Source organism: Kogia breviceps, chromosome 13 (genome assembly GCF_026419965.1).
Source record: "Kogia breviceps isolate mKogBre1 chromosome 13, mKogBre1 haplotype 1, whole genome shotgun sequence".
NCBI lineage: Eukaryota > Metazoa > Chordata > Mammalia > Artiodactyla > Physeteridae > Kogia > Kogia breviceps.
The window spans coordinates 82,025,343-82,039,084 of record NC_081322.1 but is presented as its reverse complement, the minus strand read 5'-3'; the positions used below and the strand labels follow the sequence as shown (position 1 = coordinate 82,039,084).

The window sequence follows — 13,742 nt, the reverse complement described above, 5'->3', positions numbered from 1 at the left end:
AACAAGAGAAAATTAGAATCTATGAAAGAAAAAAAAAAAAATCAATAGAGTGGACTGCATCAAATTAAAAAAAAAAATTTCTTCTTAATAGTTTTTTTCTTCCTTAATCTCTAGTATTTCTGATGTATTTCCACCCCTGTATTCCCCAAATGTTCCTTGCTCCTTGAAGGCCAGTGGTTTGCCTTTTGCTTCCTTCTCTCTCGGCTCACTGAAGGAATGGCGGGGAAGGAGTACATCTCAGGCCAGGGAAGCGACGCACCAGTACCAGTGGCTCTGTGAGTGGCCTCTGAAGTCTCCCTCGGTGTGAACCCCGGCTCTGCCCTTACCAGCTGTGGGACTGTGCATAAATTACTTAACCTGCTCCTTTGCAAAATGGGATGACGCCACGGGCTTCCTGTTAATTCATAAAAATGGGAAAGTATGTCTGAATTTGAATCCTGACGCGACCACTGTGTGCCCGGGGCAAAGGTGTGTGTGTGGCGCACGCCTCAGTCTCTTGGTGCGTCAAGTGGAGTAATAACAGTATCTACAACACAGCATGCTGTGAGGATTAAATGAGTTAATATATGAAAAACACCAAGACCAGGACCCAGTAGTGTTTATAAACGTTGGCGGTTGTTACTAATAATTTTGAAGAAGCTGCTCCTGACAACAAAAAGGTTAGCAAAAAGAGACTGTAAAATATGTTCCCCTGCGATCTCTTAAAAGCGAAACCAGCCCAGAAGAAAGCCATCTAGTTAGTAACAGACATAGAAGATGTGACTGGCGGCCCTGTGGGTCGCTGCACAAGCGATTCTCTCCAGACATCAAAACGTGTAACGCGGAGGTGTGAGCTGAGTGTTTTACTAATAATTTGAGTAGCTAATTAAGAGAAAGAAAAAAAAATTACTTCATTTGGGTCTCTGTTTAAAAGGATCAACCAAGAGAGAAATGTAAAGGTAAGAACATGTACTGAATTGAGTGATACAGGTTACAAGCGTAATTTCCTGTCATTTAGTGTTTGCCGAGGAGAGGAGAATACAAGGAGGAAAGCAAACAATTCTGATTTGCACACAGAGCACTGGGAGCCAGTCAAGGAACCCAGGAGGGGACACGCCTCAAAGTGGAATGTGCCAGAGATGCCTCTTGGAAGGAGGATATTGCCGAGAGCACAAATGCGCAGGCACTTTTTCTCAAAGTTAGAAAGTGCTGTGTTTGGCAATTATCAGCCTCATTTTAAATTGTCTCTAATGTCAACCTAAACTCAGCATTTATGCCTTAAAAAAAAAAACCCAAACAAAAACCTTCTTGTCTACTTGAGCAAAATGTTACGCAGTGGATCCAGTGGGCCGCATTCACGTAAAAGGCCCTGGAGTTGAAGCAAAATTTAGACTCAGAACATTAGAATTAGAAGCAACTCCCAAGGTAACACCATCTAATTTTCCCACTTTCTATAGGAAAAGTAAATCCCAGAGAGTAAGTAACTTTCCAAGGGCACACAAATCTGGGTGAGAATCCTCACAGGTGCAGTGCTCCTAAATCAAGAATCTTGGGACGTCCCTGGTGGTCCACTGGTTAAGAATCTACTTCCCGGGCTTCCCTGGTGGCGCAGTGGTTGAGAATCCGCCTGCCGATGCAGGAGACACGGGTTCGTGCCCTGGTCCGGGAAGATCCCACATGCCGCGGAGCAACTGAGCCCGTGAGCCATGGCCACTAGGCCTGCATGTCCGGAGCCTGTGCTCCGCAACGGGAGAGGCCACAACAGTGAGAGGCCCGCATACTGAAAAAAAAAAAAAAAAAAAAAAAAAAAAAAAAAAAAAAAGAATCTACTTCCCTAAAGCAGGGGCAGCGGTGGGTTCGATCCCTGGTTGGGGAACTAAGATCCCACATGCCGCGGGGCAACTAAGCCAGCACGCTGCAACTACCGAGCCCGTGCTCTAGAGCCCACACGCCACAACTAGAGAGAAGCCTGCGCGGTGCGATGAAGAGCCCATGCGTGCCACGACGCAGATCCTGTGTGCTGCAGCTAAGACCCAATGCGGCCAAATAAATAAAAAACCCCAGAATCTTAACGTTCAACGATTCCAAAAAACTGAGGGTTTCTTTCAGAAAGTAAATCCATTCTATAGAAATTACCTTTTGTGTTATTACCTAACTCCTAGAGCGTAAGTGCTTTCACGGCCGTTCACAAAAGACTCATCAGAGAGTCCAAGGCTCCACTTTCCCTTATGTGAGGGCAGCAGAGGACAAGACCGCAAGAGTGAATTATTTAAGAGTAGAGAAACCAGTTTTGAAGATTACGGGAAGCCCTAGTGAGTGGTAGTGGTGAAATCCCAGGCCTCCAGCCACCCCTAATTCTAAGAATAAGGTCCTGACCTCCAGGATTCTCCAGTTACATTTTGAACAAAAGTCCGTATTTCCTGTGCATATCACAACTTATAAACTGCCTTTCCAACTTTCACTAAAGTTTTCTTCCTTTCCTGATAGCCACAGTCCCCCAGTTTTGAAGATACCCACCGAGTGGGTGCAGCGGGCGAGCAGGCGCTTTCAGAACTGAGTGACATGTCACGACTCCCTGGGGCCGACGGGGAACTGGGCAGACACTTACTGTCAGCCGGGACCTTAAATTCCTAGAGCTGACTGGAATTCACAACACAGAAATCCATCCATGACATGGTGTGAAGGGGACCAAGCAAAACCCACGTCGACATCCACTCTGACTACAGGCACGTGGGCAGAGGCAGGAAGGGGCCACGGAGAGATTTTGGTTTGGGTGTTTTGATATAGTTTTCCCAACAACAGAAATAGCTGGAATGTACAATGACAGAGCAACATAAGGCAAGGCGACGGTGCTACATTGATAGCATTGAAAGTGCTTAAAATCCTTCCGAAAGAGATCTTCAGAAAACAAGACAATTTTCAAACCGTGAAGCAAGGAAAGCTTTTCTGAGAAACACCAGGTAAAAAGCCGAGAAGGTGCCTGGCCTCCTCAAAGAATCGCCTGGCCTGGCAGGCACTTATTTGATGGCCGGAGAGGCTCGAAGGTCCTCAACACAGCACGTTTTCCAGACGGACAGAAAAGCTCTCAGAAATATTAAGGCTTTATTAAGTCAAGGGATCCGACTTTGTTGTGGAGGCAGCGAACATTTTACTACAGCTTCCTACTGGGCACTGTCTTCACTCAGGATATTCTGGTATTTTCAGAAATGAGGAAGCTCTGGGAATTGTGCCAGATTAGCTCATTCTCTCTAAATTATCCATTAATGTCTAACTTAAAGAAACAAAATATAAAGAAGGTGCTCATTTCAAATGCCTTACTGCCAAAAGTGACTTAGAAAAAAATATATATATATCAGGTTAAAAACCCTGATAAAAGGATTCTGCACGTGTAAGACAAAACAGACGTCAATGTCCAGGAAGGCAGAATGAAAATGGTGTATCTGGGGCAAGTTCCACTTATTTTTCTCCTCTTTCCTTTTTGAAAGACATGTCCATTTCAGGCTTTGTCCTGCCTTCTAAGAGTAAAACTGGTAATGACTGTGAAAATCAGAACTATTATTTACCTGATAGAGCACTTTGGAGACAGATTAGACGAAGAGAGATGAGAGATTTCATCTGGAGACACATGAAATCCTTCTGAGCAGTGAGAATATTGTTACAAACATAATTACAGAGAGGGAGGGGACAAAGTTAGAATACACCATAATGAAACCTAGGTTTTAAATCAGAAACTTTTTGAGGACAAGCCATTTAGAGCTACGTTGCAGAAACAGGCTTTACTCCTTCATTATTAACAGCACACGTATGAAGCGCACTTACCGCAGTGTCTGATGCATGAATGCTTAATGAATAGCTGCTATAATTATTCTTCCCATCACTACGGGCAACTGAAGGACTGTGGGTTTGCATTAACCTCACAAATCTGCCAGGTAACAAATAACTGGATCTTAAAAGATGTTTATCATGTTCAGGTCTTGAAGGACTAACATATTAACAAAATTTCTACAACCTACTGCAGTGCGTTTTGGAGAAACTTTTTTACCTTGTGGTCCATACTGGCTCATCTGTGGACCGTAAGTCCCACTTGAGTTACTCTGCTGAAAGCTACTGATTCCAGGATGCATCTGGCCTCCAGGAGAAGGATGAGGCGACATGGATGGTCCTGTCTGTTGAGGTCCATATTGAGACATCTGAGGGTTTCTTTGTGTGCCTGCCATAAAACCTAAGTGAGAAATAAATGGAAACATATAAATGCAGGTGACAAAAGTGAACATGGAACTGTGTCAGAGGTAGATGGGAGAAGACTGGTGCTGTGGGATTCCCCTAAAGAACGTCTAAAGACCCATCTCAAACCCAGTGTGGAGGGTGTGAGAGGGCCCAGGGGGCTACCGCAGTCCTCACTCTGAACTCTCACTAGAGTTCCTGGGAACCCAACGGACTGTGGACGTGAACTAGGGAAAAGGAGAAGAGGGTGAACAGGCCAATAACCTTAACCTCTCCTAACCTCCATTCTTGCCTGGCTGGACACGTGCAGGCCCCTCAGAGCCTCGGCTCGCTTCCCCATCTCTGGGCCACGGGTCCCCGCTCACTCAAACATCCCACCCCTCTCGCAAGCCCAGGCCAGCACCCAGCTCTCCCCTGCACATAACCGTTTTTCTCCCCTCTGACCTCCTGGGGCCACAATTGTTCACCGTGACTCCTATAGTCCTGCAGACTTACCACCTGATTCATACTACCCCTCGGGGGGAACTGCACACAAGTGGAGGGTCTGAAGTGCACCCTGCTATTCCAAACAGACCCCGACCTCCTCCCATAAAGTCCTCCCCACTGCCAACAACGGCCCCAACCCTCACCCCAGTGTGCCACCCACGATTCCCCCCTCCCGCCCTGACGTCCGGCGGCGTGATGGATCCACTGGCACGCCTGTTGCCTCTACTTCCGAAATGTATCTTGGGTCACTCCTCTTCTCCATTTCCTCATCTACGAAAGCCAAGCCGCCCAGCTACCATCTTCTCTCCCACGACCAGACATGGTCATGGTCTGGCTCACCCGTCTCAGCCCTGCCCCCTGTTTTTGTGCCTTTTGGTTCACTTTCACAAAGCGGCCAGAGTGATTTTTCAGGAATAAAAAAGGAAATCGGAGCGTATCTTCTCTGTATGACCACCCTGCCACCAGGCTTCTCATTAGACCTGGAACAAAATTGCCAGCATCTGACGACGGTCTGTGGGCTCTTTTGTGGTCTGGGGTTGCCTTTCTCACTTTAACCCCACTTCCTGTAGTTTTCTCCCCTTCTCACTACCCTGAAGTCCACTGGCCTTCATGCTTCCCAGAAGATAACGTCAAGCTCTTCCCCTTCCCGTCCCCTCTTCTGAGAGCGCCCTACAGCCGGTTCCTTCCTGTCCTCCAGGTCCACCTCCCTGACTGCCGTGGCGGTGCCACCCTTTCCTCACAGCGCTTTTCATAACACGTAATCATCTTCCTTTATTTCTGACTCACTTAAGCTCTCTCTTCCCCACTAAAACGTAAGCCCCACGAAGGCAAGGACCACGCATGTGCTCTCTGCTGCATTCCCAGTGCCCAGCAGGGCGTCTGGCACGTAGTAGGTATCAAAAACTATGTGCTGAAAGATTGAGTATGAAAGAGCGCTGAGCACAGCACAGTAGGTGCTTCGCAGGCGGTTGGACAAATGGATAAAGAAAACACGTCTTTCCACTGTGCAGGACTATGAAGTCGAGGTACGTCGCCATCATCAGCAGTTCAGCCAAATGTAAGCAAGTACGTACGGAGCATGAACTGGGAATATGCAGTCAGACAAGGAATACCCCAAATCAAGACATGTATCTAAGAAAAAGATAAACCGTCAAACCAGAAAACTAACAAAGGGCACTTTGAAACGCAACTCCCAGAACCCGGGCGTTAGAGTTGGTGCGAGTTCACAGGTGTCAGCTGAAGGCTTTAGTACAGGGTGAGTGCAGAGAGGGGGCAGGTTTCCACCTGCTCCGGAGGAGGACTGACAGCAGTAGCTTGAGAAAGAGAGTCTCCCGAGGCAGCCGGAGGGGAAGATGACGCCTGGATCCAAGGTCAGCTTAAATGTAGGGGGTTAAACAGAGTAGGGCATTTACAAAGGCCATGGTTTACAGTTCAGTGAGAAAAAGAAGAGATCTTCTAACACTGCTTCTGTCTAAAGAGATAGACATAAAATACAAGTAAGTAGAGCTGTTCCTTATTATCCTATTTCATTTATTTATAAAGATAAAGTCATGTGAAATTGGGCTCGATTGGAGGCTCCCAGATATAAATCATCATAGAAAATGTTTGCTTTTTCAAATCTGAAAACAAACAGAAATCAAAGTGCTAAAATTACTATAAATGATTGCATCTTAAGATGTAACATGAAATATTTATCTAAGCCTGACTATAAAATTCTCAAGAGTTTCATATAGAGTCCTGTTTAATAAAAAAAAAGTGTTTAAATTCCATACAGATTGTATACGTTTTTCTTCCTTTCTTTCTTTCGAGAATGGCTGCTTTCTTCTTCATTAGTTAAGGAAAATAATACATGTGCTTTTTTTAGCATTAAATTTCACTTCAACCAAGAAAGTGTCCACGCTGAAGGATTTAGAACTGCTGGTAACACAGCACACCCTTAAGTTACTGCTGCCTCTTGGACACTTACTATAAGCTTAAGGTTTGTTCAAATGACTTCTAAGAATTCTTATCTGGGCAAGTTATTTATTTCTGACTCTTTATTCAATCCTTAAAAATATGTATATATATGCCATGATCCACTTGAACAACTGTCTCACTCATCCCTGGAATTCTGCAGAAGATCAAGTTTGTCAAAAGGCACCAAAAGAGGTAGAATGTTAAAGCTAATCCAAATGGAATGTGTAGCAACATCAAATTCCAACAACAATGTTCTGTGGAGTATGGAATCCACCTCCTTCCATAGAAATTAAAATTGGAAAGCTATTTTTTTTCTCTGTATGATTTTGCAATGGCACCACTTACAAGAGGTTTTTGAAATCTTGTTTTATATATTTGGTGAGACTCATCCCTTTCCGTGTATTCCCCAAGACAATGAAAGGAGGTGACATAATTTCACTGACTCTTTTCTGAACTACAAGCATAGAAAGGCAGTCAACTGGGAATAGAAGGCCTACATTATAGCTTTGTGTCGCTAGCTCAGAATCCGGTAGAGTAGACAGATATGTAAATAAATATACTGCAGTATATGTGAGTTGATCAAAACTAGATCTGTGAATCATAATTTATCTGAGGCTCAGTTTCCTCACCTTAAAATGCAGATGAGGTTGCCGCAAGAACAACTGAGACAGCACATGAAAATGTTCTATAATCTGAAATGTATACACAAAAGGAAGACAGTATGATGGTAACTTTCTGGTTTATAAACTGCCACGAGTGTCTTTTAACTCCTGAATACCCCACGTATTCAGGTATAGTTTCCAACTGGCGTGAACAAGCTGGTTTTTATTTCTACATTTGTTTTTTTATTTAAATATGTGGGATCCACAGTACTCCAGTACTTGTGTAATTGTCTACAAATCTCAAAAGCTTAAAAAAATATATACCCCATCTCCTACCACTGAGTTCCCCTGGTCAAAGGCAAATGGTTTTTTAATGTATGCTTTCAGGGATATTTTATAATTGGTTTGTGTTAGATTGTGTATTCCTTTTATCATGAGTAAGGCTGAACATTTTGTTTTACAGCAGTTTTGACTCCTTTTCTATAACTATTTATATCATTTGCCCTTTTTTCTGTTGGCCCCTCTATGTCTTGACTAGGGAGCATTTCACCTTGCAGATTCAGCTGTTATTACCAAATAGCTGTACAGTTCACCAAAACTCTTGCACCTGCAATCCTACGAAAATCTGGTCCTACAGTGTGATTAACACTGGCAAAGGCCATACACAGACTTAGCAGGAAAGCAATATGACCTGACTTGCATTCTCAAAAGCTAATTCTGCCATAATACGCAGCAAGAAGAAAGGACTGAAGGAGAGTAAGGCTAAAAGTTAGGAGGCCAGTTAGGAGGTAGGTAAAGTGATACATAATATATAATCACAATGAAATGCCAGCAATAATCCTACTGAAAAGGCTTCCATTATGGATATAACCATATTTTAAAGAGGTTATTGAATATCATCATAATCTAAAAAAACTAATGAAAAATTAGAAGACAGAAGTTAATGAAAAAAGAAGTATTTCTACTTTTCATCCTAAAGATAGAGACCTGCATGTGCATTATTTGTTTCCTTATCTATATAATAGGGACAATTTTATCTACCTCATAGGGTTGCTGCGGGGATTAAATGAGATGATACATGTAAAAAATTCATAGTAGTGCCTGGCACACAGTGAACTTTCAATAATCACTAGCTATTACTATTATTATATTTTCAAAAAAGAAAAGCAAGAGAGGCAGCATGCTGTGACAGCAAGGGAACTAACTGACTAGGATGTCAGTTGTGGGCCTTCCACATTTGCTGTGCAGAATACAGCAATTAACCCAGCCTCTTGGCCCTCAGTTTCCACACCTGTTAAATGGTGAGAGGGAGGACATACGATATTTGCAGCGGCACTTCTAGTTCTAATTCTCTATGATTCTGGCTTAAACTTTTTGTGTGTGAAAAATCTAATTCAGGTCTAAAATTCGCATGTATATTTATTTGGGGGATATTCTTCATTTTGTTTTATTTTAACCTTAATTTTGAATGAAATAAATGCTAAAATGTTTCCAAATATCAAATTTCAAACAATAATTTTCTATTTATGGTGACATATTTGATTGTATTTTGCTTCCTTTAGAAAGTTATTATAAAATGGCAGCTTGTAACACAGTTTATGAACAGAAAAACTGACAGCTGAGAGAATGAAGCTGTTTTTTTTTTTTTAAGTTGTGAAATTTTTCTAGTTATAAACCATCTGAGTTTAGAAAACCTAACTATCTAGTAAGGAAAATTTAGAAAGTATAAAGTGAATTTCCCATATATTATAAAAGTATGTTGAATTTCTAGATGTATTATGGAATATATGCCCTAGGTAAATAATCTAACATGGAAAATTCAAACTTTGGAAAAAAGTACTAATTTAGATAATTACTATTTACATTATATAAAAGAACTTACTGAAAAAAAAATCTTAGAAACTATATGAAAATGATTTGTACACTTCATCCATAAAAGAAATGCATAGAAGGCTTATATAAATGGATTTACTATTTTTGAGTCCTTCATTACATGTGTATGCATTCACGAACACTTGTACAAGCAAACTCCAGATGAAGAGGTGCAAGCTCTATTCTGAGAAGGTAATGTAGTAATAGGACACACACACACACACACACAGACACACACACACACACACACACACACACACACACCCATCTGTTTGGAATCACATGTAGGTTAGAGGCTGCCTCCACCATCCACTGTGTGGACTCACGGGTTCTCTTGTATGAAATAGTGAATGCACTTCCTGTCCTGGCTTCCAAGATCATTCTGAGAGTCAAATAAGAAAAACGTATGTGACTGTGCTTTTCTAAACTGAAAAACACCATGAAAATGCTATACAAAGGCATTACTATTGCCTTTTTAGTGATGCTACAAGCTCTTCATTCACTGTGTGAGTTCTGACCTAAGCTATCATACTGGAACTCAATCCACAATAATGATACACAAATCTTCTATCAGCATGCCCCAATTTTACTCTGGCATTCATGGAGCTGTGGTAAGAATAAGAAAGCATTAAAAAAAAAAAAAAAGTAAAATACGTGATCCTTGTCCTTGAAGAATTACAATTTAGTTGAGTAGAAAATAAAACCTGGGGACTTCCCTGGTAGTCCAGTGGTTAAGACTTTGCCTTCTAATGCAGGGGGTGTGGGTTCGATCCCTGGTTGAGAAGCTAAGATCCCACATGCCTCGTGGCCAAAAAACCAAAATATAAAACAGAAGCAATATTGTAACAAATTCAATAAAGACTTAAAAAATGGTCCTCATAGGGCTTCCCTGGTGGCGCAGTGGTTGAGAATCCGCCTGCCAATGCAGGGGACATGGGTTCGTGCCCTGGTCTGGGAAGATACCACATGCCGCGGAGCCGCTGGGCCCGTGAGCCATGGCCGCTGAGCCTGTGCATCCGGAGCCTGTGCTCCGCAACAGTGAGAGGGCCCGCGTACCACAAAAAAAAAAAAAAAAAATGGTCCTCATAAAAAATATCTTAAAAAAAAAAGGAAAGAAAAGAAAACCTATCAACAGGGAAAAATGATAAAGTCACAGAGCAACCTAAGGAGATTCGAGGCAGCGTCCTAGGTACTGAGGATGTAAACAATGAGCAAAACAGTGTCTGCCCTTGTGGACCTCACATTCTAGTGGCAGAGACAGCCATCTAATAAACAACTAAAAGTTAAGTATGAGTATAAAAAAACAGAAGTACAGGAACTCCGAGGGTATAAGAGGAGGACCCAATTTAGACTAGGGACAATGAAGTCTCCCCAAAGAAGTCCTATTTCAGCTGAGACCTTAGCTGAAGGTAGGATGCGGGTAAATCAAAGTAGATCTGGATAAGACTAAGACTATGTCTGACTAGTGAAGTAGATGTCACAATGTATATTCTTGGAAGCCAAAGTTCCTGCATTCAGCTGAATCCTAGTGGTCACTGGGCACCCTTTTGTTTGGTCAGGTCTTGTGAATGGTTAGCTTAGCATTTACAATCCCCTTCTTGAAGCCTTCCCCTAATTCTGCTGCTAAATGTAAAGGAATCACAGGAAAAGGCAGCATCACCCCCCTACAACGGCCTGCCCTCTCACCTACGGACACTGACATCCATGTCCCACCTTTATGGATTTTCCTCCTTTCAGAAGGAAATCTCTTCCTTGCATCCAAGGCAGGGCCTCCACTTTATGCTCTGAATTCCGACCTTTCTCATCTCTCCAGGGACGTTCAACAGTGTTTGTTCAAAAAAACTAGTCAATGACTCTTGATTCCTCAACAGAATGAAGCCAAACTTACCAGCCCAGCAACCAAGTCTCTTCAAAATGTGACCTGACCTATTTCTCCAGCCCCATGGTCATCATGGCGACCCCACTCTGATTCGATCACTCCCACTTTTACCTCCCTGCAGGCACCAGGTTGTTTTGACCTGTAAATCTTCACACATTCACTCACCTAACAATTACTTATTGACTACCTCTCATGTTCCTGGTAAGGGGCTATTCACTGACCTAACAGTGGACATTTAATGAGCAGATGTTATGTGCTAATGGCTTTGTTCATTACTTGTCCATTTAAACTTGCAAACAACTAGGAAGACACTGAGGCTCACAGAGGTTTAATTTGCTGAAACCACTCCCCCCCCCCGCCTTTTTTTAAACCACAATCCATAGTAAAGAAATATACTGTATACCATGATTCAATGTGTATATATGAGTGTGCATGTGTTTATATATTCACATTCAGTATTCACACACACACACTGTACCCTTCACAAAACAATTTCTACCCTGATTATGTGCAATGTTCTCTGATATTTTATATATTTTTTCCAGTGAAAAAACGCACAGTTTGGAAACAGAATGCTAGATTGAGTCCTCTACTGAACGCTGGCTCACAGTGTGCCCAGAGGGCCGCCTGCTTCCACGACACTGACGTGCTCCTGTCCTTCCTGGCTCTGTCTCCTGCTGCTTCCACGGCGTCCCCTGGCCTTCCAGAAAAGCAGACACTTTCATATGCTGTATGTTTGCTGAGACAGAGCAGTTGTCACACTGCCATCATTATCTGCTGGGGTGACTATCTCCCCCCAGATTGTGAGCACTGAGGCTTTAAAAAACACACTCTCTTCGCATCCGCCTCCTCAGAACCATGCAAAGTGGCTGGCAGAGAACTGGAACCAAATAGTACAGGTTTTTAATGAATAAGAAAAACATCTTTATTCTGAACCCATTTACTGTGACTTTGGGAAAACAGCTTAATAACTGTGATGGTCTGGCTCCTTGTTTCAGAGTGAGTATATTCAAGTAATCATTTCTGGGGAAAGGAGGACAGCTATTCAAAAAAAGAACAACTGAGGGCTTCCCTGGTGGCGCAGTGGTTAAGAATCCGCCTGCCAATGCGGGGACACGGGCTCGAGCCCTGGTTCCGGGAGATCACACATGCCGCAGAGCAACTAAGCCCGTGCGCCACAGCTACTGAGCCTGCGCTCTAGAGTCCGCGAGCCACAGCTACTGAGCCCCCAAGCCACAACTACTGAAGCCTATGCGCCTAGAGCCCGTGCTCCACAACAAGAGAAGCCACTGCAATGAGAAGCCCGCGCACCACAATGAAGAGTAGCTCCCGCTCGCCTCAACTAGAGAAAGCCCGCGCGCAGCAACAAAGACCCAGTGCAGCCAAAAGTAAATAAATAAAATAAATAATTTTTTTTTAAAAAGAAAGAAAATAAGGGGAGAGATTCCCCCTCCTCCAAAATGAACCACTGACAGCTAATGGCCTAGTAGGCCAGAAGCACCGTTACTTCTATCACCTAAATATCTGCCATGTGCATTCGCTCTGGCCGTCTCCACGGTCACGGCAAATTCAAATTTTAGCTTCACCACTTATGGTTAGGTGACTTCAGGCAAGTTAGTTAACAGTGAAGCCTCAGATTCCTTCTCTGAGAAAGGTGGGTGACAACGGAGCCCACCTCATAAGAGTAAACGAGAAGATGTTATGTAAAGCATACAGCTCAGTGCCTGCGCACAGGGCAGAGGCTCAGTAAGTGACAGGTATTATTATCCACATTATTTTTAATACAACCTACCATTTATTTCCCATCTGAATGACTCCAAGTTTTCAAACTCGCCTCCCCTGCCAGGCTCCCCTTCCAACCATTCACTGCGGCAAAGTCAGAAAGTGCTGTACATCCCTGGACCGTGCTGAATTCACCGAGTGATAAATGCCACACCCTGTGGCCTCCTGGCAAATGGCTTGGTGCCTTTCCCCAGGCAGCACACAGCTCTGTGTCACTGTGCTGGCCTGCCAGCTCTGCACCTCCTCCACCAGAGCCAGTTATAGCCGATGGGTAGCCTTCCTCACTCAGCGGACTATCCAGAAACCAGTGCCCTTTCCCTGACAGCTAGGTCCAGAAATAACTGGCTGCCCATGTTACTTGGCTCAGAGAACTGAAGCTTGTCAGTTTCAGGCCACTTAACCAACAACTCTAGCACTGCTTAGCTCTGGGCGGCGTAAGGCTCAGTGTACATCCTTCCCAATCCTGCAGAGTCCCCGGAGTTTGCCTATGAAGAGACGGAGAGTGGGACTCGGGAGCAGCAGGAAGGGGGAGAAGGAAGAGAAGATAGACAGATACACGGAAACAGACGTGAGTCCTTTCAAGTGCCTGAACAGACGCAATATAAAGAGCAAGGATCTTGATTTTTGTTTGTTACTGCATCACGAGCACGTATGATCATCACTAGCTTGATAAACATTTATGCAAGGATGAATCAATCCATTAGGGTTTTTTTGTGGGGTTTGAAGGGAGACCAGAGTCTGAAATAAGACTATTCTCTTTCTGGTTATAAAGGAACCCCCCCCGAGATCTTGCCCAAGCATCAGGGCGTACTGCTCTTCTGCTGGGGGCTCGTCAAGGAGCTCTGGAGCTCATGTGATAAAGGCCCCATCTTGGCCAGGCTCGTTTCCACCACCTAGTAAGAGGCTTACAACTTGTCCTAAAGTTTATTCCAAAGGCACATGGGTTCGCTTAGATATTTCAT

General features: G+C 43.6%; 1 protein-coding gene across 12 annotated transcripts in view; it reads right to left on the bottom strand.

Moving 5' to 3' along the window:
* Positions 1-13,742, bottom strand: part of ARID1B (AT-rich interaction domain 1B) — a 411,191-nt gene that overhangs the window by 68,795 nt on the left and 328,654 nt on the right. For all 12 annotated transcript variants that reach the window (XM_059035978.2, XM_059035981.2, XM_067011074.1 and 9 more), the window contains one exon: positions 4,022-4,201. In XM_059035978.2, the coding sequence (XP_058891961.1) occupies positions 4,022-4,201 (180 nt within the window). The remainder of the gene's footprint in view (positions 1-4,021; positions 4,202-13,742) is intronic.